At 55.8% G+C, this 25816-nt stretch overlaps 2 protein-coding genes across 3 annotated transcripts; one reads left to right on the top strand and one right to left on the bottom strand.

The window, feature by feature from the left end:
- Positions 1–1889: 1889 nt before the first annotated feature.
- NAB2 (NGFI-A binding protein 2) lies at positions 1890–8480 on the top strand. Its single transcript, XM_032173322.2, has 7 exons — positions 1890–2338; positions 4136–5009; positions 5459–5592; positions 5928–5979; positions 6074–6206; positions 6418–6609; positions 7617–8480. The coding sequence occupies exons 1-7, from the start codon at positions 2256–2258 to the stop codon at positions 7724–7726; spliced, it is 1578 nt and encodes a 525-aa protein (XP_032029213.1). The 5' UTR covers positions 1890–2255; the 3' UTR covers positions 7727–8480.
- On the bottom strand, positions 8407–24732 carry STAT6 (signal transducer and activator of transcription 6). 2 transcript variants are annotated; one of them, XM_032173321.2, is made up of 23 exons: positions 24465–24732; positions 23383–23450; positions 21175–21311; positions 20619–20757; positions 20245–20328; positions 19713–19851; positions 19548–19600; positions 19212–19360; positions 18489–18620; positions 18172–18360; positions 17747–17834; positions 17485–17607; positions 15862–15954; positions 15323–15529; positions 13079–13173; positions 12850–12986; positions 12377–12523; positions 12072–12135; positions 11849–11959; positions 11562–11654; positions 10092–10157; positions 9874–10002; positions 8407–9785 (listed from the first exon to the last, which is right to left on the bottom strand). In XM_032173321.2, the coding sequence occupies exons 3-23, from the start codon at positions 21288–21290 to the stop codon at positions 9596–9598; spliced, it is 2544 nt and encodes an 847-aa protein (XP_032029212.1). In that variant the 5' UTR covers positions 21291–21311; positions 23383–23450; positions 24465–24732; the 3' UTR covers positions 8407–9595. The 2 variants fall into 2 exon arrangements, with proteins under 2 accessions (XP_032029212.1, XP_032029211.1); XM_032173320.2 differs by lacking the exon at positions 23383–23450.
- Between the last annotated feature and the right edge of the window lie 1084 nt (positions 24733–25816).

Genomic DNA, 25816 nt, shown 5'->3' with positions numbered 1-25816 from the left:
CCCCCGCTGGCTCCCCTAGGGGAGTGGGCAGGCCCCTTCTGCGGAATTTCTCTTCCCTCGTCCCTCTCTGGCCGAGCACCTCCCCCCCAACTCCCAGGACTGGGGAGTGGAGAGCTCAAAATCGGCTCCTCCCTCCCCGTCTTTGCCGGACCATAACCGGGACCCGGGCGCCCCGCGCCCAGTAGGTTGCCGCTCACTTGCTCACGCCCTACTCCGCCTCCTCCTTGGGCGGGCGTCTCCCTCCAGATCCTAAGGCTCAGCGCCGCCCCAAGGGGGCCGGGGTGGGAGGGAGGGGGGCGCCTCGAGCAGAGGCTGCGTGGGCGGAGGATGTGCGTCACGGGGAGCGTGGGCTGGGGGAGGGAGGGGGCACGTGGAAACCCGGGGCCAGCGGCTGGCAGCCCGGGATCCAAAATAACCTGAGGTGGGGAGCGGGGGAGGGGTCGCCCACACCCCGTACCGAGTCGGGAGCGTCCCCAGAGGAGCCCGTCTAGCCGCACCCTCCAGTTGCGGGGCGGGGGACTGAGAGACGGGACTCTGCTCGTTCCCACCACCCCCACTGGGTTTGGCGCTTAATAGGTTGGAGAAAAGGACCTGAGCAACTGAAATCCTCCCACCAACAACGCGCTCTTTCTCCCCGGACCCCACAAGGCGGAAAGGTCTCCTCGCTAGGCCAGATTGTAAAACCAGCCCCGGCCCACGGCCTCCACGCCCCGCCATGCCCCGGCCCCTCAGAAGTGCGGACAGAGAGGCGGGGCGGGTCTGAGGTTTCTGACTAGGGGAAACCTCATCTGTAGCCAGTCCGTTCGCTTCTCTCTGTCCCCCCCCCCCCACTTTCCCTGGGGCTTAGAGCCTTTGGGCCGGGCCCTTAGAGCCCCCGCCTCCCCCAGCAGCCCTCCCAGCCGTGGGCGGGAGTGCAATGCGAACCAGATGGGGCTAGGAGAAACCAAAGGGGGAGACGGTGGTGGGTTGCAGAGGGGGGGGCTAAGCTCCTTCAAGGCGCTCCTCCTTCCAGCTCCGCCGCAGGAAGTCACGTCGTAGGCTCCCGACCTCTTACTCATCTTCCACTAGACTCTCGGGCGAGGTCCCTAATAGACGGCCCCAGGAAGGGTATCGTCTCTGTCACAGCCTTGCCACACAAAATTCCCAAGCAGGGCCTCATCCTCAGCAAACAGAGGACAAGTGAAGGAATCCCTGCCTGACCTACGCGCTGACAAAACCCGACGCGTCTAATCAACACGCGCACCAAAGTGGTGGCGTGCAGCATAATCCTCCCATTCCTGTTTCTCAAACTTTCCAGGCTAGCATGGAAGCCTGGGTTTCTGAGAGCGACCCCCTTAGATTATTCCATTGGGGGCTGGGAAGGGGCGCGGGGATATCTAGGAGATCCCTGTAGAGCCCCACGCTCTCAGGCCCGCCTTAAATGCACACTATATGGGAGTCAGATGCACGCACAAGAGAAGCCGCACAGCCCAGCCTTCGCTAACTTTTCCCGGCTCACTCCTAACATTCACACGTCCAGCACCACAAGGCCTGAGTGTGGGCAACGGGCGTCCCCGTAGTTGTTTAGGCGCGTGTGCACGTCCGTGCGCTTCTGTGTCTTTGTGTACTTGTGCGTGGTTGTGAAACTCCTCTCTCAGCTCGGAGGGGTGGGGGAGAGAAGGAATGTCGCCGGCGGGGCGCTCACGTGGGTACGTGGGCGCCAAGAGGGCCGGCTGTGCATCCGGCGTGGGCGGCACAGAGCGACCTCGCCCCGCCCGCTGGGTCCCCAAGCCCGCCCTCCACAGCCGGGCCTCGGTCACCTCGGTCCCCAATTCGGCGCCCCAGCTCTGAATCCCCGCCCCCGCCTCCTGCTCCACACCCCCTCCCCCCAGTCTCCGCCTCTCCCAGTCTCTAAGCCGCGGCGTCTCCGCGGCCGAGAGGCCCCAGCGCCCGCCCCCCGGCCCCCGCCCCCACCCCCGCCCCCGGCTCTGCCCACGCCCTCCGCCCGCCAGCCCGGCAGCCAGCGCAGCTCCGGGCCTCGCTCCCCGTGCGTCCTGCGGGGGCGGAGGCGCGGAGAGGCGGCAAGCGCAGCCGGGGAGGGTGGGGGGGCAGAGGCACAGACAGAGGCGCGGAGGCTCGGAGAGAGAAGACGTGGAGGGAGGGACAGAGCCTGGACAGCGGTGGACACGGCATCGTGCGTGGGGAAGAGGGCAGCACGCAGCAGGCGCCGAGCGCCGGGCACCGAGAAGGGCAGCCCGGGTGGTCTCCGGCCGTCCATGCACAGAGCGCCTTCCCCCACAGCCGAGCAGCCGCCGGGCGGAGGGGACAGCGCCCGCCGGACCCTGCAGCCCAGACTCAAGTTAGTGGGCAAAGGGAGGCAGCGGGGAGTGGAGATGGGTGGAGCTGGACTTGGGAATGGGGTCCAGAGGGCGGAGGTCGGGGGGAGGACGTGGGGAAGCAGGACGGGGGTGGGGGGTGGAGACTGATGGAAAAGGGGGTGCGTCTTCGAATTAGGGGACCCTGGGAGCAGGCAAGGATCTGATGAAGCTGGATATGAAAGAGTAGTACCTAAATCTCCATTCCTGGTTTACTCTGTGGGCTCCATCTGGCCTAAGAGCCCCCTGCAAAGAATGTGGGAGCCTCCAAGCACCAGGGGATGCCCTGCAGCTCGAGCTGGCATCAGTGCGGAAGGTGGGGGACGCTCAGTTGCCTCAGTCCCTCGTTGGCACGGAGCGCGCGGGCCCCCGGGGTCCTGGAGAAGGCGGTGTCTTTGAGTTAAAGGAGCATCAGCGGGGGAAAGGGGGGGGGGGGGACGAGGGAGGCAGGGAGGCCTTAGGCGTTCCTTCCCATATCTGTCCTTTTATTCACAGAGTGGGGAGGGGAGTTTCAGTGTGCAGCCCCTTCATCAAAGAGGCCTTGAGCCGCTCCCCCACTCCACTTGAAGATGCGGGTGGAAAATAAGGGAGAGGAGAGTAGGCGGGAGCCCCTGGGCGGTTTTCGCCCACAGACGCTACCAATGTGGGAGTGTGTGTGGGCGGACGGCCCCGGAGCAGAACAATTGCGCCCCTCCCCCTGCCGCGGCCCCTGAGCTGAAGGAAAAGGCTGACCGAGGAAGTGGGGAGTGTCACTGCTAGGAGAGGGGCCACTGAGGAGCACTGGGCAGCCTGGAAGGGTGGAGAGGTCCTGCGGGGAGAGAGGAAGCGTGCGTTAAGAATGCTTAACCAGGCCGGGCGCCGTGGCTCACGCCTGTAATCCCAGCACTTTGGGAGGCCGAGGCGGTTGGATCACGAGGTCAGGAATTCGAGACGAGCCTGACCAACATGGTGAAACCCCGTCTCTACTAAAAATACGAAAATTAGCCGGGCGTGGTGGCGGGCGCCTGTAATCTCAGCTACTCAGGAGGCTGAGGCAGGAGAATCGCTTGAACCCGGGAGGCGGAGGTTGCAGTGATAGCGCCACTGCACTCCAGCCTGGGTGACAGAGCGAGACTCCGTCTCAAAAAAAAAAAATAAAATAAAATAATAAATAAATAAATAAATGCTTAACCCCTGGGAAAAGCTGAGCAGCGAAGAGCAAGGCACCACCTGGCTCACTGAGTGGGAAAGCCAGGAAAGGTGCCACACCCTCCCTCTTAGCCACCTGGGGCTGTGGCCCCTTCATAGGGAGTGAAGCTGGACAGCAGCTTCCCACTGTGGGGGAGACGGGGCTCCTACATTCACTTTAGTGTGGGTGACTTCACTTCAGTGTTGAGACTGCTGAGTGTTTAGAGTGGAAGGTGAGGATTGTGTTTTGGGGGAGAGGGAGGTCCAGCCATCCCAGGTCGGTGCTGGTTAGCCTCAGCGCTCAAGTTCTTCTTGCCCCAGACCAAAAACATAAAAGCTGAAGATAAGGTTGTAAGAGGCTTCGACTCCTACAGGCACAGGCCACTGACTTTTGGGGCTTTAGGCCAGTCTAGGACGACACTGGCTTGTCCATGCCTCTGAGCAGTGCCTGATTCCCAGAGTCTGTACTCAGACCTGGACACTGAGCAGGATAGCATCCAAATGAGGGAGGGGAAGAAAAGCAGGCAGGAAAGAGGGAACAATTGTTAGTGTGGGTTGGTACCCAGTAGGGGGACTTGCACCGACTGCCTCTCTCTTGTGCCCCTCCTTCTCAGGCCCAGTGCCCGAGCCATGGCACTGCCTCGGACGCTGGGGGAGCTGCAGCTATACCGGGTCCTGCAGCGTGCCAACCTCCTTTCCTACTATGAGACCTTCATCCAGCAGGGAGGGGACGACGTGCAGCAGCTGTGTGAGGCGGGTGAGGAGGAGTTTCTGGAGATCATGGCACTTGTGGGCATGGCCACCAAGCCCCTCCATGTCCGGCGCCTGCAGAAGGCACTGAGAGAGTGGGCCACCAATCCAGGGCTCTTCAGTCAACCAGTGCCTGCTGTTCCTGTCTCCAGCATCCCGCTCTTCAAGATCTCTGAGACTGCGGGTACCCGGAAAGGGAGCATGAGCAATGGGCATGGCAGCCCAGGGGAAAAGGCAGGCAGTGCCCGCAGTTTCAGCCCCAAGAGCCCCCTTGAACTTGGAGAGAAGCTATCACCACTGCCTGGGGGACCTGGGGCAGGGGACCCCCGGATCTGGCCAGGCCGGAGCACTCCAGAGTCGGACGTTGGGGCAGGAGGAGAAGAGGAGGCTGGCTCGCCCCCCTTCTCCCCCCCTGCAGGGGGAGGAGTCCCTGAGGGGACTGGGGCTGGGGGGCTGGCAGCAGGTGGGACTGGGGGTGGTCCAGACCGACTGGAGCCAGAGATGGTACGCATGGTGGTGGAAAGTGTGGAGAGGATCTTCCGGAGCTTCCCAAGGGGGGATGCTGGGGAGGTCACATCCCTGCTAAAGCTGAATAAGAAGCTGGCACGGAGCGTTGGGCACATCTTTGAGATGGATGATAATGACAGCCAGAAGGAAGAGGAGATCCGCAAATACAGCATCATCTATGGCCGTTTTGACTCTAAGCGGCGGGAGGGCAAGCAGCTCAGCCTGCACGAGGTGAGAACCCCCAGGCCTGCTAGGATTGCCCTTGACTCCCGGGCCTCCAGCCACTTACCTCTGCGAGTTTCTACAGTCTCCAACTATCTTTCATTACCTCTTGACCAGGACCCCAGGCCCTGACCCCCTCCCTGACAGGCCCCTACCCCAGCAGCCGCAGTGCTTCCATCCTCAGCTGAGGGGGAAGCAGAGATACATGCAGCACCGAGCTGTTCAGCTCCTTGTCACTCAGGACCCCACAGGAGTGGAGGAGGCCCCAGGCATTCCTAGGAAGCTGTGGGTGCTGACCTCTGTCTTTCCTCCTCAGAAAGCTCCCATGTAGTGTCAAAACCAAAGCAAGCGTCTGATGGATGGGCCTCATTTGTCCGATGGTGAAGGGGTGTGAGGAGGTCTGGTGAGGCAGTGGGCAAGTTCGAATTCTGACTCTCCTGGCTGCCCTCTCTCCACAGCTCACCATCAACGAGGCTGCTGCCCAGTTCTGCATGAGGGACAACACGCTCTTATTACGGAGAGTGGAGCTCTTCTCTTTGTCCCGCCAAGTAGCCCGAGAGAGCACCTACTTGTCCTCCTTGAAGGGCTCCAGGTGAGACCCCTTCCCCAGATCCTTCCTGGACTGGAATCCTGCTATGGAGTTAGATCATGTCCTAACCTTCAGCTCAGGCAGCTCTAGGCCTGCTTCCCGCCCACCTGGATGTCCTGCTTTTGGCCAAGTCAGCTTGTCTCAGGTCTGGTCTCTCCTCCCATCCATGTCGGGCCCCCCCAACCGCCTACAACAATAGCGCTTGAACTAGAGACTCTTTCTCGGCCAGCTTCTTGGCAAAAGTTTTAAATAACACATGCCTTTGGCCGGGTTCTGTGCTCTGCCCGTCGTGTGGCCCTCGTCAGCCTCACCCACTTTATTCTTACCCATCTTTTCAGGCTTCACCCTGAAGAACTGGGAGGCCCTCCACTGAAGAAGCTGAAACAAGAGGTATGTTTTCCGGGGTGCATAGAGGGGCATTGGGCAGCCTTCCCCGATCCCCTCCCTTGCCAGGTCTTCATTTCCCCATTTTGGGCATCCACAGGTTGGAGAACAGAGTCACCCTGAAATCCAGCAGCCTCCCCCAGGTCCTGAGTCCTATGTACCCCCATACCGCCCCAGCCTGGAGGAGGACAGCGCCAGCCTGTCTGGGGAGAGTCTGGATGGACATTTGCAGGGTGAGTGTGCCTCAGAACACTTTTCTGTTCGTTGAGGGTGGGGAAGTAGGGGAGGGGGTTGGGGGAGGAGTGAGCCAGGAGGCAGTGCCTGGAACAGGGTTGGGAGGCCTGGCTGGAGGGGGGGCAGAAGGGCCTGTGGGCTGGCTGTGTGGTTGAGGGTGGGGGTTCCATTGGCTGCAGCCCCTTACCTGACCAGTGCCCATGCCCACAGCTGTGGGGTCATGTCCAAGGCTGACGCCGCCCCCTGCTGACCTGCCTCTGGCATTGCCAGCCCATGGGCTATGGAGCCGCCACATCCTGCAGCAGACACTGATGGACGAGGGGCTGCGGCTCGCCCGCCTCGTCTCCCACGACCGCGTGGGCCGCCTCAGCCCCTGTGTGCCTGCGAAGCCACCTCTCGCAGGTGAGGCAGCCAGCAGTGCTGTCCCCAAGCACCCCGGCCACCCAGGCCCCACACAGCAATTCTGGTGTCCTGGGGCCAGGTGGGAGGAAGAGGGATATAGTTGTCAGAGAGGGCAGTAGGATGGCTGGGCTCCAGCCAGCCAGGCCTTGGGGTGTGGAGAGGCAGACCCTGCCAGGCTGCTCCCACCATGGAAAGTCTGGTCCTAGTGTAAACCTGTGAAAGGGGAACTGGGGAACGGGGGACAGAGAAAAGAGGATGAAGGAGCAGGAAGGAGGAGCATCAATAAGGGAAGCTCAGATGGCACTTCCACCAACCCAGGAGTGGGGAGCAGGCTAGGAGTTGTGGGGATGGGGATGGGGATGCCCAGCTTGGAAGCAGAGGAGCCCAAAGCAGTGATGCTTTGTGTGTGGAAGGGGGAAGAGGGAGTGGGCCGGCAGAGGGCCGGGCAGCCGCTGGGCTGAGAGTGACGCAGCAGACAAAGCCACCAACCCTGGCTTGGTATTTTTAAACTGTGCGTGGGTGGGAAGTGGGGGCGGGGACTGGAAGGGGGGCTCTTCTTGAGGGAGGAGCTCGGAGGCTGGCTTCCTGTGCTCCCCCTGATTTGGCTACCAAAAAACTTGGGGGGCCATGGTAGAGTGGCCTGGGAGGGGGCCAGGGATGAGTGGGGGTGGCAGAGCTTGGGAAGGGGGGAGGGGAGAGGTCAGAGACGAACCACCCCCGCAGCTCCTGACAGAACCAGAAATTCCAGCGCAACCGAGGAGGCGGGAGAGACAGAGAAAGAGAGAGAGAGACAGACAGAGACAGCTACGCACAGCCAGGGAGGGGAGGGGGCTCACACACACGGGACTGGAACCCCCCATACACATGCAGTGGGCAGGAGGCAGTAATTCAATAAACCTAAACTGAGCCCATCTTCACAGCTTTCTTTGCCCCTGCTTCTGTTCCCAACCACCTCTGTCTGCAGCCAGTCACCCTGCAGTCTCCTAACTGCCCCCTTTTCCCTGCAGAGTTCGAGGAAGGGCTGCTGGACAGATGTCCTGCCCCAGGACCCCATCCCGCGCTGGTGGAGGGTCGCAGGAGCAGCGTGAAAGTGGAGGCTGAGGCCAGCCGGCAGTGAGGGGTGGACTGGTGTCTTCAGACCCAGGACCTCAGACTTCTGGCTCACACAGACCCCCACGCTCTCCATCCCCGGAATCTAGTCACAACCCTGGATCCTTCCTCTGCCCTTCTCCTGCCTCCCCACCTGCTCCATGGGCATAAGACTGTGGGGCTTCAAGCAATAACAAGCAGAGGCCTGGAGAGAGGACACAAGGAGGGTGCGTGGTGCCCTCACCCCTGCCCAGAGCGAGGGGGCAAGGACTCTGCTTCCAGGGCATCTGGGGTTTTCCCCTCCCTCACACAACACACTCCCATTCTCTTTAGGTTTGCACCAGTGGTGTGAGCAGTTGGACTCAGTTTGGACAAGGGGGAAAGGGGGACTTCCCTGGGAAGGTCCAGCTAAAAGTGGCAACATTTGCCCCCAGAATTGGGGGCCTGGGAACACTGGACCTGCTCCTTCTCCCCTCTCCTTCCCCATTTTTGTGCTTCTGGTTTGTTTCTTTAATTTAACAAGTGCTGCAGTTTGCCCTCCCATTCCCATCTATCCCCCAAGTCCTTTGCAATTTCTTCCCTCCTGCCCTACATGGGGGCGGTGGGTGTGGGATCCCTTCACTGGCCCCCTTGGGAGGCCTGGGTTGGACTCAGGGTCTCCTCCAGCTGGGGGCTGGACCGCAGCACCTATCTGAGCAGTTAGAGCGTCTTTCTTTTCAGATTGTGTACAGTAGATTATTTATTTTGTTATTTTGGAATAAAATTTATTTTATGGCTTAGGATCTATGACCCCTGCCTCGAGAGGGAGAAAGGGTGGCATGGGATGGGGGAGTGAAGGAAAGCTGGCAGTGGATAGGGCAACAGAAGAGATAGATGCAGCAGGCCCTCCTCTCATACACTGGAGGGCCGCATGGCCAGGCCTGGACCCAGACTCGCGCCCTGGCTCCCAGGCAGCATTGGAGGTGTGGAGCCATATATAGATGTCATAGCTACCTGGACCCACTTGGGCACAGTCAGACTCCAAATTCAGAGTATTTTGGGGTTAGCATATGTCAGAGAGGCCAGCACACTTGCTGCTGTCTTCTGTGCAATGTCTCACACTCCCAAATTTGTGTTGTCACATAGGCAAAAGCAGACAAGACACATGTTCTATGTGGTCATGCAACTAACGTGCCAGCTATACATTAACATATCCTAGGTACATACATGTTCACACAGCTATACATGAAGAAACTCAGCCCTTGTACTTTTGCATAGTCTCATACACATATCAGAAGCCTCCACCTGGCCAACAGGAATTTGGGGCTTTGGGAGATTTTTTAATCAGGGCAAAACTTGTATTAGTAACCACATGTCCAGACCCCTCCTGTGCTCCCACTCAGGGTCCCTTGAGCTGCTTCCAGTTCCCCCAGGGCTGAGACCCAATATCCTCTATCCCTGGTTCTAGTGTAAATGTGTCTGTATGTTCCTGCCTATCCGTCCTAGGCCCTGGGTCAGAGTGGGCGGAGAAGCCTTCCATGCCCTAACCTGTGCTCTTACCCAGCCCCCCTCCTGCTCAGCCCCATCACCCTCAGAGAGCTCTGTATCTGTGTGTGCGTGTGTGTGTGTGTGTGTGTGTGTGCTGCAGGTGCAGGCATGTTGGGGCGTGCCTCAGAGCCTGAACTTCCCTTCCAGTCAGTGCTGGAAGGAGGTGGGCAGGGGAATGATAGAAAGGAAGGAGTGGATTGGCTCCACCCACTGTGCATTCTCCTGGTAGTCTTTTCCTCCTGACCCAGGAGTAGGTGGGGATAGGAGGGCACCCTCTCCATCTGCTGCTTGGCAGGGCATGAGCAAGTGTCCAGAGCAGGTCTGTGGGGGTAGTAGAAGAGCTGTCTCTGGGTTCTCCCTCCAGCTGGGATCACCAACTGGGGTTGGCCCTTAGGTCCATGTGGGACATTGAGATCCCAGATTGCCCATAGTGGGAGGGCTGCAGGAGGGGTTGGGCCCCCAAGGACCCTCCCCTCAACTCCCCTTGCCCCTCCAGGAGAAGCTTAGTGAGGTCCTGTTCAGTGGGAGGCAGCAGAGGAGGGAATATGTCTTCGCCAATCCTGCAAGGAGATGGGAGAAGCAGTGGAGTAGGCATGGCGCCGACTCCCCTAGATGCCACCCAGCCTCCACTCCCAAGCTGCTACTCACCAAGTGCCCTGAGGAAACGCTCTCACTGGCTGGCTCAGGCAGCTGTCTTCCACCATGTTCACATCTGAGCAGAGCAGGGGGTCAGGGCTGGACACAGCATGCTCCTGAGGCTGGCATGGCAGCAGGCCCCTGCCAGGAACCAGCAATGGAAATGAGGAGGGCGGGGCAAGGCCAGGAAAGAAGAGGCGCGTGGGGTCAGGAGGGGCTTTGTCACTCACTGGGGGTGAGGCTGGTCAAAGGGCAGGCTCATCTGGCCCAGGCTGGGGGGCATCTGCAGGTGAGGCCTGGAAGTAGGGAGAGCACAGTTAGAGGAAGGCAGGCTAGGCAAAGGCAGAGTGGTGCCAAGTCAGGACCACTGAGTGAGGAAACAAGCTCCAGCTCCTTATCCTGACTTAGTCGTGGCCTTGGGCAAGCTATTTCTATGCTCTGAGCTCAGTCTTCTCATCTGTAAAATGTGCGTGTTAGGGGGGTGGATTAGCCAATTTCTAATGTTTCTTTGGACTCTGAACTTTGGTAGTTTTTAAGTCCCCAAGTCCTCACTCCCGCCTCACCTTCTGGGAAGGGAGATGTTGTGCCTTGACTAAGAGTTAATAAGCACCTGAGTGTCATACTTGGGGAAGAAAAATGTCTAGGCCACTTGAAGGCCAAAACAGATGAGTAAACAAAAATCAACACAGCAGAGAAGTGACAGTGGCTCCCAGGGGCAGGACAGAAAATAATAATAACAGTCATGCACCACGTAACGACATTTCTGTCAACTACAGACCACAGTGGTCCCATAAGATTATAATCAAGGCCAGGCAGAGTGACTCATGCCTGTAATCCTGACGCTTTGGGAGGCTGAGGTGGGAGGATCACTTGAGCCCAGGAGTTTGAGACCAGCTTGGGCAGTAAGTGAGACCTTGTCTGCAGAAAAACCTTAAAAAAGAATTAGCCGAGTGTCATGGTGCACTACAGCAGAAGGACTGCTCAAGCCCAAGAGGCGGAGGTTGGAGGGAGCTAAGATCACACCACTGCACTCCAGCGAATGAGACCCTGTCTCAAAAAAAAAAAAAAAAAAATTATAATCAAGCTGAAAATTCGTATCACACAAATATTTACCTTTATGTTACTATTTCCTTATACTATTCAGAACAGTATCATGCTGCTCAGGTTTAAAGCTAGGATCAATAGGCTACACAATATAGCCTCAGTGTCTAGTAGCCTATACCATCTAGGTTTGTGTAATTACACTCTATGATATTCACATAATTATGAAACTGCCTAAGGACAGAAAATGCTCCTTCATTAAGTGATCCACGACTGGACTTAACACAGCTTTTGCTATGAGCCATGCATTATGCTCAGCTTTATAAGTGTTATGAACTCACTTTATAAGTGTTATGAACTCATTTAACCTCCACAATAATGCAGTGAGGTAGGTTATTATTATTAGCATTATTATCCCCCATTGTGCAGATAAGGCACCAAAGGCTAAGTGATTTGCCCCAAACCAGTAAGTGGTGGAGCTAGAATTCAAACCTAGACAGTCCAGATCTTAACTACTACCCCCTCATTAGAGTGAGCAGAAGAGAAGAAGAAAGGCTGTTAGCATTTGCTGCTCCTTTCTCACAGAAGAGCCTCTTCTAACAATTCAAATGCCCACCCCCTTCGAGTGGGATGGTATCCCCATGAGGTTTTTCACTTACTCCTGGAAGGCTGACAACACGTTGACGGATTCTTCTGGGGAGAGGCCTTGATACGGGGGGATGGAGTGAGAGTGTGGTGGGTACACCTGGGGCCTGGGGAAAGAAAATAGACCCCCTGATGCCAGCCCTTCTCCTGGACACCACCACACCCTGCTTTTGAACGGGTGTCCCTTTCATGGAAAGGAAAATTCGCTGTTTAGCCCCCAATGCCAGCTCTCCCAGCTGCCCATGCTAAGATTAGCCCATCTGCACAGACCACTCCCATTCCTGTCTTTCCAGCTCCTTACACCATATCTGGGCCAAGCTGCATGCTCATGGAGGAATCAGGGGCCATTCCAAGGTCATAAGAAGGCACCATGGTAGGCATCTGGAGCTCTGGGGTAGGAAGTGGTTGGTCCCTGGAGGAGGGAAGGAGGTACATGTGACTGACGAAGGGTTGATGCCACCCCTCCTTCCTGCAGATAAGCACTAGGCCCCTGACCTACCCACTGTCCACACCACCACACTCACCTTTCCACGGTCATCTTGATGGTAGCTGGGACATAACCCCTGCCATCCTTACCCATCTGTTCAGCTGTTGTGAGAAGGAAAAGAGAGCCATGGAGTGCTCTGGGGTTAGGGAGGAAGGGAAGTGGAAAAGGTGGGCATGGATGATGGGGAAGTAAGAGAAGCGCAGCTATGTAATACGGAGTGACATCAGGATGACACACGCAGGCAGGGAGAGGAGGGCAGCGGGGGGCAGGGAGAGGAGGGCAGCGGGGAGCAGGGAGGAAGTGGGTGACAGGAAGGAATCAGAGCTGCCAGTTCCAGCTCACGCTTGTAGTGGCTCCGGAAAGCCTCATCCTTGGGCTTCTTGGGATAGAGGTTTTTGAGCTGAGCAAGATCCCGGATTCGGTCCCCCAGTGAGCGAATGGACAGGTCTTTGGCAGAGAATGGCTGGATGTTCTCTATCTGTGGAGAGCCTATGGTAGGAATGAGACCCTGAGATCCCTCTATCCGGACTTTCTTCCCCTTCCCCAATCCCCATCATAAGACCAGTTCTCACTCCACCAAGGCAAGGGAGAGAGGACCTAGGGTGGGGCTCCTAAGGGAGAGAGACCCACTAGTCTCCAGTCCCACAGAGCTCACAGTGAGAAGGTGAACATTTAGACCACAGAAGGAAGAAGAGAAGCTGGAAGAACTTCCTGAAGATCAGCATCGGCATCAGGAAGGTCAGGACATTTCATTCCCAGAAGAAACCCCAGAGGGCACAGGCACAGAGACAGAGGACTGGCTGGGGTGGCCTCACCATCCTGGCCCCGGATGACATGGGCAATGGTGATGCCCCCAATCTCTGAGTCGCTGAAGCGGAGGAGAAATGTTCCATCGGGCTCATTGAGAAGAAGGCTAGTAACATACTGTTTGCTGATGAAGCCAATGATCAGCCTGGCCGGGATGAAGGAGAGGATGGGGCATGGGCAGTGAGTATGGAGGTGACTGGAGTATGGCTGCTCAGACTACCCAGGGCGGGGACTCACCGGTCAGACCAGTAGCTCCGGAGACAGCGTTTGGTGAGGTCCAGGACACCATCAAACCACTGCCAAAAGGTGAAGCCACGGCCCAGCAGGATCTCCTAAGGGGAGAGGGGAAACAGTGTGAGCCGAGGGAGGGCCAGAGCTGGAGCCTGTTTAGGGCAGGCACTGAGCTGTGAGTGCCCTCACGACAGAATCACAGGGCTGAGGATCAGACCAAACCTGAGACTCCATCAATGACAACAACCAATCCTAATGCTTACATGTGCCAGCCACTATTTCAAGCCTTTCCATATATTTATTTGCTCTTTACTAGGCTATGGAGGTAGGGACTATAATTCCATCTTACAGATGAATAAATGGAAGTCCAAATCGTCTAATGACTTGCCCAGGTCTACATAGCTGGTAAGAGGCAGAGCTAGGATTTAAACCCAGGCATTCTGGCACTGGAACCCCTCTTAACTACTATGCTACACCCTCTCCCTAAGGAGGTGTGGCAGAGGTGAAGCCCAAAGGAAGGTAACCTGCTGGGTGTGACTGTCTTGCTCCCTTTTGCTAACACACCCTCTGGTCACATGAGCATTTCTTTCTTCTCTGTAAAGATTCTGTGTCACACAAAAAAAGAATAAGAAAGAAAGAAAAAGAGAGAGAGAGAAAGAGAGAGAGAAAGAAAGAAAGAAAGAGAAAGAAAGAAAGAAAAAAACAAAACATAAAATAACATAATGTAACATAAAATAAAAGAGCAAGAGTCAGAAATATGTGGTTCTCTCCTAGCCATGGCACTCACTTGCTTTGGGACCTTGAACAAACTACATAACCCTCTGAGCATCAGATTCCTCGTCTGTAAAATGGGGATAATAACAGTGTCTACCTCAAAGGGATGTTGGGAAGATTAAGTGAGATAACATACATAAGGTGTTAAGCACAGCGCCTGGCATATAAGCTGTCAACACGTGGTAGCTGGTATTACTGCACATGTCCCTGTGGGATTTTGTTCAGTTTTTGCAATAGGAATTCTTTTTCTTTCTTTCTTTCTTTTTTTTTTAGACAGAATCTCATTCTGTTGGCAGGCTGGAGTGCAGTGGCACAATCTTGGCTCACTGCAACCTCCACCTCCCAGGTTCAAGTGATTCTCGTGCCTCAGCCTCCCGAGTAGCTGGGACTATAGGCACACGCCACCATGCCCAGGTAATTTTTGTATATTTAGTAGAGACAGGGTTCCACCATGTTGGCCAGGATGGTCTCGGTCTCTTGACCTTGTGATCCACCCGCCTCGGCCTCCCAAAGTGCTGGGATTACAGGTGTGAGCCACCACACCCAGCCTTGTTTTTTTTTTGTTTGTTTGTTTGTTTTGTTTTTTTTGATACAGAGTCTTGCCCAGGCTGGACTGTGTGATCTTCCCTGCAGCCTCTACCTCCTGGGTTCACCTCCTGCCTCAGCCTCCCGAGTAGCTGGGATTACAGATGCAAATGACCACTCCCAGCTAATTTTTTGTGTTTTTAGTAGAGACAGGGTTTTGCCATGTTGGCCAGGCTGGTCTTGAACTCCTGACCTCAGGTGATCCACCCGTCTTGGCCTCCCAAAGTGCTAGGATTGCAAGCATGAATCACCATGCCTGCCCCCCCGCCTTTTTTTTTTTTTTTGAGACAGAGTCTTGCTCTGTCACCCAGGCTTGAGCACAGTGGTATGATCTCAGCTCACTGCAACCTCCACCTCCTGGGTTCAAGCGATTCTCCTGCGTCAGCCTCCCATGTAGCTCAGATTACAGGCACGTGCCACCGCAACTGGCTAATTTTTGTATTTTTAGTAGAGATGGAGTTTCACCATGTTGGCCAGGCTGGTCTGGAACTCCTGACCTCAGGTGATCCGCCCACCCCGGCATGTCAAAGACTGGGATTACAGGTATGAGCCACTGTGCCCGGCCAGGAACTATTTTTCCAACGGGTCAAAGTCACTTTGAATCAGAGCTCTGTTTACACACAACGTGGGTGAGTCACGCAAGTCACTGGTAAAGACGAAGGACAGATGGCCCCCAGAACAAAACCTCAGGGATGTCAGAGAATGCATCTCCAGAGCCAACCCCCAGGCCTGGGGTTTTTCCTCCCTGGTCCATGACAGGCCTCCCTAAAGGACCTGAGGGGGCACTGTGGAGAATCCAGTGGAAGGTCCCTGCGTGGAGGCTGAGCAGGCCCTGAGTGCCTGAGGGATGAAGAGCTTGGGGGTGGGAGGTCCAAAGGGCAGGAGAATGACCTTGTTGAACTGCGACCAGGACACACAACGGTGCTGGAAGGCCTCCATGCTGAGGCTGTTGTCATTGAAGATCTTCTGGGCCAGGAAGAGGAAGTGCTCTGGGAGCAGCCCCCGGTTGGTCCCCACCTCAGCCATGAACTTCAGGTTCAGAGTTTCACACATCTTCTCCCAGGGCACCCGCTCAGCCACCACAAAGGGCACGCGGTCCTGGGGAGAAGGGGGAAGAAGAGAGCACTGCAGACTACCATCTTGTTCTTCCTCGGGCCGGCCTTCATCCCTCCCACCTGCCTGTGGCCTACCCCTCCACAGCACCTGATACCGCTCACCAACATGCTGCTTTTTGTAGGTTACAGTGCTGTGGCCTGATAGTTGTTAAGACTGGGGTGAAAAGAGGTCAGAAGTACGAAAGCAGGCCCATGAGAAGGTGTTAAGGTCACACCCATTTAAACATGCCCGCCACTCCATCAACAGGCCTGCACCACTGCCCATGTTAGAACCCACCCTGCCCCTGTTCCCTCCAACTCCAGGACTTTCCTCACCATCTCAGAGAAGGCATTGTCCCACAGGATGGTGGCTTTGGCATTGTTGTCTTGGTTGCCATGGACGATGACCACCAGGGGCAGAGACAGGGCCTGAAGGGGGTGAGGACAGGGGTTTCTTTTCTTTCTTTCTTTCCTTTTTTTTTTTTTTTTTTTTTAGAGAGTATCTCACTCTGTTGCCCAGGCTGGAGTGCAGTAGTGCAATCTCAGCTCACTGCAGCCTCCGCCTTCAGGGCTCAAGTGATCCTTCCACCTCAGCCTCCTGAATAGCTGGAACTACAGATGTGTACCACCTAATCCAGCTAATTTTTATATATATATTTATTTATTTTTGAGACAGAGTCTCGCTCTGTCACTCAGGCTGGAGTGCAGTGGCGTGATCTTGGCTCACTGCAAGCTCTGCCTCCCGGGTTCACGCCATTCTCCTGCCTCAGCCTTCCAAGTAGCTGGGACTCAGGCGCCCGCCACCACGCCTGGCTAATTTTTTGTATTTTTAGCAGATATGAGGTTTCACCATGTTAGCCAGGATGGTCTCGATCTCCTGACCTCATGATCCGCCTGCCTTGGCCTCCCAAAATGCTGGGATTACAGGCATGAGCCACCGTGCCCGGCCAATTTTTTATTTTTTGTAGAAATTGGATCTCCCTATGCAGCCCAGGCTGGCCTTAAACTTGTAGCCTCAGGCGATCCTCCTACCTTGGCCTCCCAAAGTGCTGAGTTGTTTTTTGTTTGTTTGTTTGTTTTGAGACAGAGTCTTGCTCTGTCGCCCAGGCTGAAGTGCAGTGGCGCAGTCTTGGCTCACTGCAACCTCCGCCTCCTGGGTTCAAGCGATTTTCCTGCCTCAGCCTCCTGAGCAGCTGGGACTACAGGCCTGCACCACCACGCCCAGCTAATTTTTGTATTTTTAGTGGAGACGGGGTTTCACCATATTGGCCAGGCTGGTCTTGAACTCCTGACCTCGTGATCTACCCACCTCGGCCTCCCAAAGTGCTGGGATTACAGGCGTGAGCCACCACGCCCAGCCAGACAGGGGTTTCTTAGTGAAGCAAGAAGTTTCCTCAGGGGGCTGGCTCTGAGCACTCAGAGAAGTTATTGGACTCACACATCATAATCAAAAAGCTCATGCCATGTTATTAAATGCTTTCTGAAGCTCAATCAGGGCCTCACTGTAGAGAAGTGGTTATGAGTCATTGCTATGGAGCCAGACCTCCAGGTTTCAAATACCAACTCCAACACTTAGCTGTGTGACTGGGACAAACTACTTAAACTCTCTGTCTCAATGTCCTTATCTATAAAATGAGGCTGATAATACTGCCTACCTCATAATGTCATTGTGAAAACCAAACGTGTGTGTGCTGGCACGCATGTGCGTATGTATCATTTAATAGAGTGCCCTGGTCTATAGGAAGTGCTTCCAAAGTGTTTGCTGCTATCCACTACCATTCCCTGCCCTGTGCACTCCATGCTCTTGATCACCCCCACTCACCCGGGCCCCAGTGTGCATGAATCCCAGACACATGGGGTATGGGGCAGTCACAAGAGGTGAGGGTCCAGGGCCCCTGTGTGTGGCATTGGAGGAGGACTTGGGGTCCCAGATTGGGGAAGGGCTGGGCCACGGTTCACCTGGAGCTGAATGGGGAGTTTGCCAGGGCCAAGTGTGAAGCTGGCAGAGAAGAGCACAGCGCATTTCTCCTCTGTAACAGACTCAGTGCCCTTCCGCTCACACCGCTTGATCTTCTTGAGAAGCTGTGGGTGGGGTGAGGGAGAGCAAGGGCGAGGGCATGAGGACAGAGACCGCTCCTTCTGGGCTTTCCGACATCCTCTCCAAGGAGAGTACCATAGTCTCCTAGTGGTGCCCCCCTCACTGCACCCCCAAGCCCCTCACCAGGTTCTTGAACAGGGCAGAGCAGCAGTTCCCAGGAATGCTGTTCTCCAACGGCACAGTGTTGTTGATGATTTCTCCAGTGCTTTCTCTGCCAGGGGAGGTCAGAGTGTGAATGAGCTCATCTCACTGTGGCCAGGTGTGGCAAGTGCATGGGTGAGTGTAGACTACCCACTGTCACCAGCCCTAAATCTCCACGTCTCTGTTTGGGTTCTTAAGGGAGGAGTCCCCATCTTGGCCAAATCATGATGCCCCCACCCCATTCCAGCGCTAAATGGGTCCCTCCCTTTCCTCTGCCTTGACCATTCAGGGTCTCCACATCCCATGGCCCTCCCTCCCCATCCCTTGCTCTTTTCAGTGCCAGCCCTCCAGGCTGCCTCCATCACCCTAACAGCCCTTCTCCAACCCCAGGTCCAATCCCAGCTTACGCTCCAGCCCCAGGACCCTGAGGCACACTCAGCTCCCTCGCCTGCTTCTCTGTCACCATGTCGGCCCTGACCAGCGGAGGCTTGGCTGGGGCCCCCAGGAACCTCAAGCCCAGCAGGAATCGAACTCCAGCCTGGAACTTGGTCTGAGTCTTCAGTACCTGGGGGGGCTGCTTCTCCACCAGGAAGCAACTGGGAGTGAGGAGGACACAAGGGGAGTTGGGGGCTAGGTCCCTGCTGGTGCCCTCCCCACAGCTCTAGCCCCCTTCTTTTCTTCCCGAGGTCTGTTCTAGGCCACACTGGGGGCTCCCGGGGAATACCTGGTGACGAGGGTTCGCAGGACTTCATCCAGCCGGCCAATCAGCGATGCCCGGGTCTTGGGCTCAAGCTCCCCACCAGCCGCCCCTACCTCCTGCTGTAGCTGGGAATAAATGTCCACCAGGCTCTCACACCTGGGGCAGGACAGCGGTCAGGGAGCACAGGATTAAGGCTGCTTGCTCTGGCCCAGACCCCCTTCCCCTATACCTAGGGAGAAAGGCTATCATGTGTGGAGGAGTGGGGTGGGTAGTGGGTGTGGCTGCAAGGCACCTGGGCTGAAGGGGGTTCTGTGATCTGTCGGCCTAGGGTCTGGGTGGGAGGTTCATTCTCAGTGCCTACACCCCCTGTGGAAACCCAGCTGCCTCTCCCCTGATGGCTCTTGCACCCAGGACAGCTGCCAGCACTTAACAGTGCTTTGTGGCAAATTGGAAAGTGTTCCCACCCAATAAACCAAATGGAAAAGCCCTCCTATTCCTCTAGGCATGGGGCTTGAGGAGAGAAGCCTGCGTTGGATGAGTCCCCGCTTGTGCCCCTCCACTGGGCCCACTTGTACAGGATGCGACCTGAACGATAGTGTGCACAGCCCCGCTGGAACTGGCTTTTATGCATCTTGGTCCACTCCAAGGCCCTCCCGCCTGGCTTCTCTCTCTCACCTGTAGGGCCTCCAGCAGGGTCAGCTGCCCACTCCCAGCTTGCCCCCCGTTCCCCATCAGCCCTAGCCCAACCTCTCCTGGAGTGGGGCCAGGCTCTCCTCAAAGGGTGCGCCATTCCCTGCCAGCTGCTGCTGCCGTTTCCAAATCTGGATCCTCTTCAGCACTAGGGCTTTGGCTGCCTCTAGCTCTCCAGTGGTCTCCTGCAGTAGCATGGCCAGGGCCTACGGGCAGAGAGGGGCCTGAGCCAGGGCCTCACGCTGCCTCCACACCCAGCTCCTGGATACGGCTCTTTTTCTCACTCCTCTAGCATTCCCTTACCCTACTTCAGCCTGTGTCTTTCTGAGGTCTAGCGTCCATCCCTCCAGCTGCACTTTGACCTCAGTCTCCACCTCTCAGCCCATTACTCACCTCACTTGGTCCAGTCTCATTAGCAGGAGTTTCTATAAAGCTGTGCAGAGACACTGAGGGTTGGGGGCAGAAATCAAGGGTGGAGACAGATTAGAGGTTCAGTTAAGGTTGAGATCCAAGAGGGAACCACTTCTACACACTCCCCAGAACCGCCCTGGCCCCCACCTTGGCCAGCCTCAGCCCCCTTCTGCAGGGCTTCTCGGAGGAGGTGGATCTCCCCTACTCGGTGCTGCAGCCTCCGCAGGGCTGTCTTAAACTTGAGTTCTTCCTGCTTCCAGTGGAAAGGCATTGGCAAGTGGCGGAACTACACAGGAAGGACAGATGCCAAGAGGTGAAACCCTCTGCTCATCCCTCTATACCTGGCCTCCACTCTCTGCTCTGCAGATAGTGTTTTCTTGCTCCCCTCTCCTGTTTGGCAGTTCTTCCTGACCTTTTGGAATATCGTGGGGATAAGACCTTGCTCCTAGCAGAATCGGCTCCTTATCCCTTGCTCTGTTCTCCCCAGCCTCTTACCCTCAGTCCCTCATAGAAGGATTCCCTGAGCTTGACTTCGCTCTGACCCTAGGAACCTCCTTTGGTCATTCCTGGGCCTAGAACACTGAGCCTTTACTGAGGTTCAAATTCTTTCTAGTTTGTCATGGCTCAGGCCAAAGTCTCAGGGAATTGAGTTGGGGTGGGAGGTGGAATATCACAATACCTGTTCCATAACAGCTTTTTTCTCTCCTTGAAGTATTTGTCTGAAAGTGGCCACCAGCTTCAGGGGGTCCCTCTGATATATGCTCTACACAAATGAGGGTGGTAAACAGTGAGCTTGGCTCTTACCCATGTCCTTCAATCCCTCCAATCCCCAGGCCCCCATTCACACATATACTATAAGGAAGCACAACTGTAGACTCCAGAAGTTTTTGTGCATTTGCATGCTTTTAAAATCTAATTTGCCTGCTAGCTAGCAGTTAACCACAGGAACACCAATTTGCTTCCAGCATCCAACCAATTTTCTTCCAGGGCCCAATGCTCAACCCAGTTCAACCTCAGCCCCACCCAGCCTTGTCCCCTCCCCTCCTGCCCCACCTCCAGGGTGCTGATGTGTTGCAAGATGGTGCTCCCCTCCCCCTGCTCTCCCGCCGAGGCCTGAAGGTGCTGGACAGTGTCTGAAAGTAGGGCACTAGCCAAGTTGCAGCAGAAGGCATCTGAGCCGACCAGGAACTCCCTGCAGGAAGATCAGGATGAGGCTACCTTAGGCCAGGGCTTCCTCAGCTCTCCTGACCCTTTACCCCACAGCCAAAAGCTCAGCAGTTCCTTTTTCGCCCCTTATTCTCCATCTAGGCCCTCTGTAGCTTTCACCCTTGCTCCTTGTTCCCCAGTCTTCTAGCTGTTATGAGAATTGCCTTTGTCCCAGCCCAAACCCCCTCCTCTTCGGCTCAGCCTCCTAAGAGATGGGGTCTCCATCTGTCAACATGCATAGCCTGGTCTTGATGGGGCACAGACTCCCTGCTAAATCTAGGTCACTACACATGGAATAACAGGTCTCAAGTTCTGAATCCATGGGTGAGGGGAGAAAAATCTAAGGAGAAGGAAAATGAGTCAGGGAAGACTTGGGGGACAGCAGGGAGCAGCCAGGACTCACCAGGGCTGGCTCTCCAGCCAGTCACCCAGAAGATGCCGCAGGTGTTGGGGAAAGTCGACATAGAGCCGCTGCACTTTTTCTGGGGGCATCTTGGAGACCAGACCCCACAGAGACATGATCTGGGACTTGGAGGTTGCCTGGAGGAGAAAAATAAGGCCACTCTGAGGGGTGCCCAAGAAACTTGGCCTATCTCCTGGGGCAGCCAGGGACCTCCCATAGATAGCCCTCCTAGGGACCATCCCCACCACCACTCACGGCCAGACCACCTGAAACCAGGGGCATCCTGAGTCAATGCCTGAGATGGGGGTAACTCCTTCAGTGATAGACACAGGGGTGGGAAGAGCTGAGCTGTAGCCAGAGGGATAGGGAGGCAAAGGGAGACAGGGCAGTAGAGAGAGAGCTCTTAGAGATGGCAGAGGATTTGGTTGCAGCTCTAGACCTGGCTCTGGTTCTGTGGGCAAAGAGCCTTCCCTTTGTGGGCTTCGATCTTCTCATCTATAAAATATGAGTGTTAGATGAGTGGAAAACTTTCCAAACTTTTTAAAGCAGTAGGCAATGTCAGCTTTTAATCTGTGGAATCTCAATTACATAAAAGGTACGAAACTGAAGATGCTCTGTTGAAAGCAAGCATGGAAAGCCTGAAACTCAACGGCTTCTACTTCCCTCTCCCCACCTCCTGACGCCAAAGGCATCCCTAGACAAACCTCTCAAAATTCTAGGACTCCATGAGATAATTTGAAAACCACAGGCTCGGCCAGGCGCTGTGCCTCACGCTTGTAATCCCAGCATTTTGGGAGGCCGAGGCAGGCGGATCATGAGGTCAGGAGATCAAGACCATCCTGGCTAACACAGTGAAACCCCATCTCTACTAAAAATCCAAAAACAAAATTAGCAGAGCAAGGTGGCGAGCGCCTGTAGTCCCAGCTACTGGGGAGGCTGAGGTGAGAGAATGGCATGAACCTGGGGGGCGGAGCTTGCAGTGAGCCGAGATCGAGCCACTGCACTCCAGCCTGGGCAACAGAGAGAGACTCTGTCTCAAAATAAATAAATAAATAAATGAAATGAAATAAAAATGAAAACCACAAGGCTAGATGATGAAGAGGATGGGAGAGTAATAACAGCTACTATTTGTTAAGCACTTACTATGTATGAGGCATTACACTCAGTGTATTATCTCCTTCAGGCCTCATGACACTTTTTAAAATATATAATATCTATTTTATTTTATATTTTCATTTCATTTCATTTTATTTTTTTGAGACAGAGTCTCGTTCTGTCGCCCAGGCTGGAGTGCAGTGGTGTGATCTCGGCTCACTGCAAGCTCCGCCTTCAGGGTTCACGCCATTCTCCTGCCTCAGCCTCCTGAGTAGCTGGGACTACAGGTGCCCGCCACCACATCCGGCTAATTTTTTGTATTTTTGGTGGAGACGGGGTTTCACCATGTTAGCCAGGATGGTCTTGATCTCCTGACCTCGTGATCCTCCCCCCTCAGCCCCCCAAAGTGCTGGGATTACAGGCATGAGCCACCGCGCCCGGCCTAATATCCCATTTTATAGATGAAGAAACTGAGGCTTAAGGAGTTTCTCTACCCTGCCCAAGGCCACTCAGTAAGTGAGTTTGGAAAGCAGGCTTTGAATCTGAGTGGGGATTAACCATCGCACTGTGTTGTTAGGATCCCTTCCGGGGGCAAATCTGATCATCCTAAGAAGTGGGGGAAGGTGGGAGGAGACTTGAAGGAGGACAGATGGAAAAGGAAAGTAGAGAGAACTGAGGAAGAGGATGGGAGAGACTGGAAAAAAGGCGGGTTTAGTAAGCCAGGAGGAAAGAGCCTAGAAGAGAGAGGAACCTGGAGGGCTAGAAGGCAAAGAGGAGAGACTAAAAGAGGTAGAAAGGAGAGGAGGGGACAGGGAAGTAGAAGAGGGGGTTGCATCCCCATTTCCAGGTTCGGGGGGGACTGGGTAACCAGTGGTTTCCCAGGGGCCTCTCAGTTCACGTTTCTCATAATATCCCTCTCCCAGAGATGAGGGAGAGGATGGGATGACAACTCCCCGGGTCTCCCCAATCCCAGTAACCCCAAGTCCTCCTGTTGCACGTTCAGCCTTTCACCTCTCCCAGGACTCTCAAAGGGATGGAAAATGGAGAGGTCCCTTCCCTGGACGTTCCTGCTCCAAGACCTTCATGCCCCTCTTTCCTCCAGTTCCCACTTACCCCAGCTCTTTTCTCCTCAAGGCAGAATCCTTACCCCTCCTGCTCAGGTTCCTCCAATAGGCCTTTCTCTAACCCAAGAGAGAAAGGTCCTCTGGAGTGGGTGGGCACCGCTTTCCTCTGCATCCCCTTGCAGAGTGACCAGCCTCCTGGCGTGGCCCTGGCTAGAAATATCCAACCCCTCTTCTTCCCCAGACATCAGGAGGACACATTTCTCCCCACCTCAACCCATAACAAGCCTGGGTCGATTGGCTTGACCAGGACAGGGGCACCTTTTGTCTTCAGCCCCATGAAGGGGAAGGGAAGGAGGAGCCACGGCGTGAGGGGCGGGGCCAGTGTTCCCTTCCAAACCCAGAAGGGAAACGCAAAGTCTGGGATCCTCGTCCGCCCGCTTGGTGGCCTAAACTCGCCTGTCTCAACCCCTACCTCCCCGAGTCCTCTGTGGGACCACAGGATCGAAAGTTAAAATAGCTTCTCTGAGTTGCCCAATGTGTGGATGTGGCGGTGGGGGCGGGCGGGGAGGTGGAGCCAGTTCAGCACGAGGAGGGTTAACTCGGCGCCGCCGCTGGGAAATCTCAGCGTCTACAGCAGCCAAGCGTGGAGCAGTTTTGAGGGGGAAATTCCCCCTCCTCTGGGCCACCATGAGGTCTACATCTGGGGCTCGCTCACCCCCCAGCCACACCCTTGAACAGGAACATTTAGCGGAGGGCAGGATAGGGGTTTAACAAGGATCCACTGCCCTCTGGCATCAACCTTCCAGGGAGGGGCGGCCACTTCCCCCGACCCGGGGCAGAGGGTCGCTCCTTCACCTCCTTTCCCTGACTTTCCATGGCCCTGGGGGTGCAGGGGTGAGGCTGTGAAAACGTGACCCATGGGGGAGGGGAGTACTGAGGCCTGGACCTTCCCAGATTCCTCCAGGAGTTCGAAACTGCCAAAACCCAGTGCCACCAGCCACCAACACTAGCTGAAACCATCTCTTGGGGACCATCCACCCAGCCAGGGGAGGATCCCGAGAGCTCCCCCCACGAATCCACCCCCATGCACTCCTAGAGGCCCCCGCACCCACCTCGGAGGCAACCCCTCACCTTGGCAACCCCTCTGCTGTCTTCTCCCTTTCTCAGCGGGCACTTCCAGGCCCCATAGGTCTGTAGCTCTGTCCAGCGAGTTCAAGGCTGGCCCTGCTAGCACCTCCCCCCTTCCACCACCACCACCAAAAAGAAAAATAAGATAAAACACACACATACATACACACACACACACACACACACACACACACACACACTCCTCTCCCGTCCTCCCTCTTCAGTGTAAGCAGTGGCTGCCCCAGCCCGCTGTTTCCGGCTTCTCCTTCTACCCAGGTCCCTCCCTGGAGCTCTGACGACACAGAGAAGAGAAAGTGGGCTGGAGGAGGAAGAGGAAGAAAGTGGAGTGAATATGTGTGCCTCCTGTGCCGAGTGGGGGAACACGTGGGGGATCAGGACTGGGGTCCAGGCCTTGGAGCCAGGCTTGGGGGGAGGCTGACCCCCACTTACTCCGGCTCCCTCAAAAGCATCAGCTTTTCTCCAGAAAGTCACCCAGTATCAAACAGAGATATGCCACCCCTAACTGGCTGGCTCCCAAACTCAAACTCTGCCAAGGGCTGGGGTTTGGGCCCACAAGGGACTGGGCTCCCCAGGGCCTCAGGAAAAGTAAATCCCTCTGGACTCTGCGCTCCCTCCAGTGGAGGACCCTGAAAAGCAGCCGGGGAGCTCGATGCCAGCCAACTCCTAGGTCCCCCTTCCTTCTGGCAGGGAACGCCTTAGAGGTCGGTCTCGTGACCACTGATGGGAGGGAGTGGGGGAGGGAAACCCTCAGCTCAGAATTCTGGAAGACTCCAGGAGTCCCTTGGACTGAAGCTGGTCTTTGCCCTCTCCTCACAGGGCACCCCTCCTGAGACTGTGGTGGGAACCAGCACAAGCCGGAGCTGCTGCCTGCAGATTCACAAGGGACAAGTTTGAATACGAATCTGCTGTGTTCCTATCTGCCAAGTTCCTATCTGTTTCTGGGGTAAACACTGAGACACGCCAAGAAACAAACACACACATGCACAACTTCCCTGACCACAAGACTACACACACACACACACACACACACACACACACACACGTGCAGGCAGGCTCACAAACATATCCGCACTCAGAGCCCATTGCAATCACAACACCACACACACACACACACACACACACACACACAGTCTTGCTCAGCTTCTGAGTCATCAACATAACTAGTGGAGGGTTCTGCAGTTTTTGCTGGGGGAGGAGCTGGAGAAGACCAAGGGATCCAGAGAGGCCTTTACTCCCCGACACCTGAGAGCCCCGGTGTGGGGAAGAGGTGGTGTCTGAGGGGCGGTGGGAGGAAGTTTCTGCTCCCCTCCTCCCTCCCATAGAAGGGCTGGGCT

Source organism: Hylobates moloch, unplaced genomic scaffold (genome assembly GCF_009828535.3).
Source record: "Hylobates moloch isolate HMO894 unplaced genomic scaffold, HMol_V3 SCAFFOLD_13, whole genome shotgun sequence".
Classification (NCBI taxonomy): domain Eukaryota; kingdom Metazoa; phylum Chordata; class Mammalia; order Primates; family Hylobatidae; genus Hylobates; species Hylobates moloch.
This window is presented reverse-complemented; position numbering and strand designations above follow the sequence as displayed.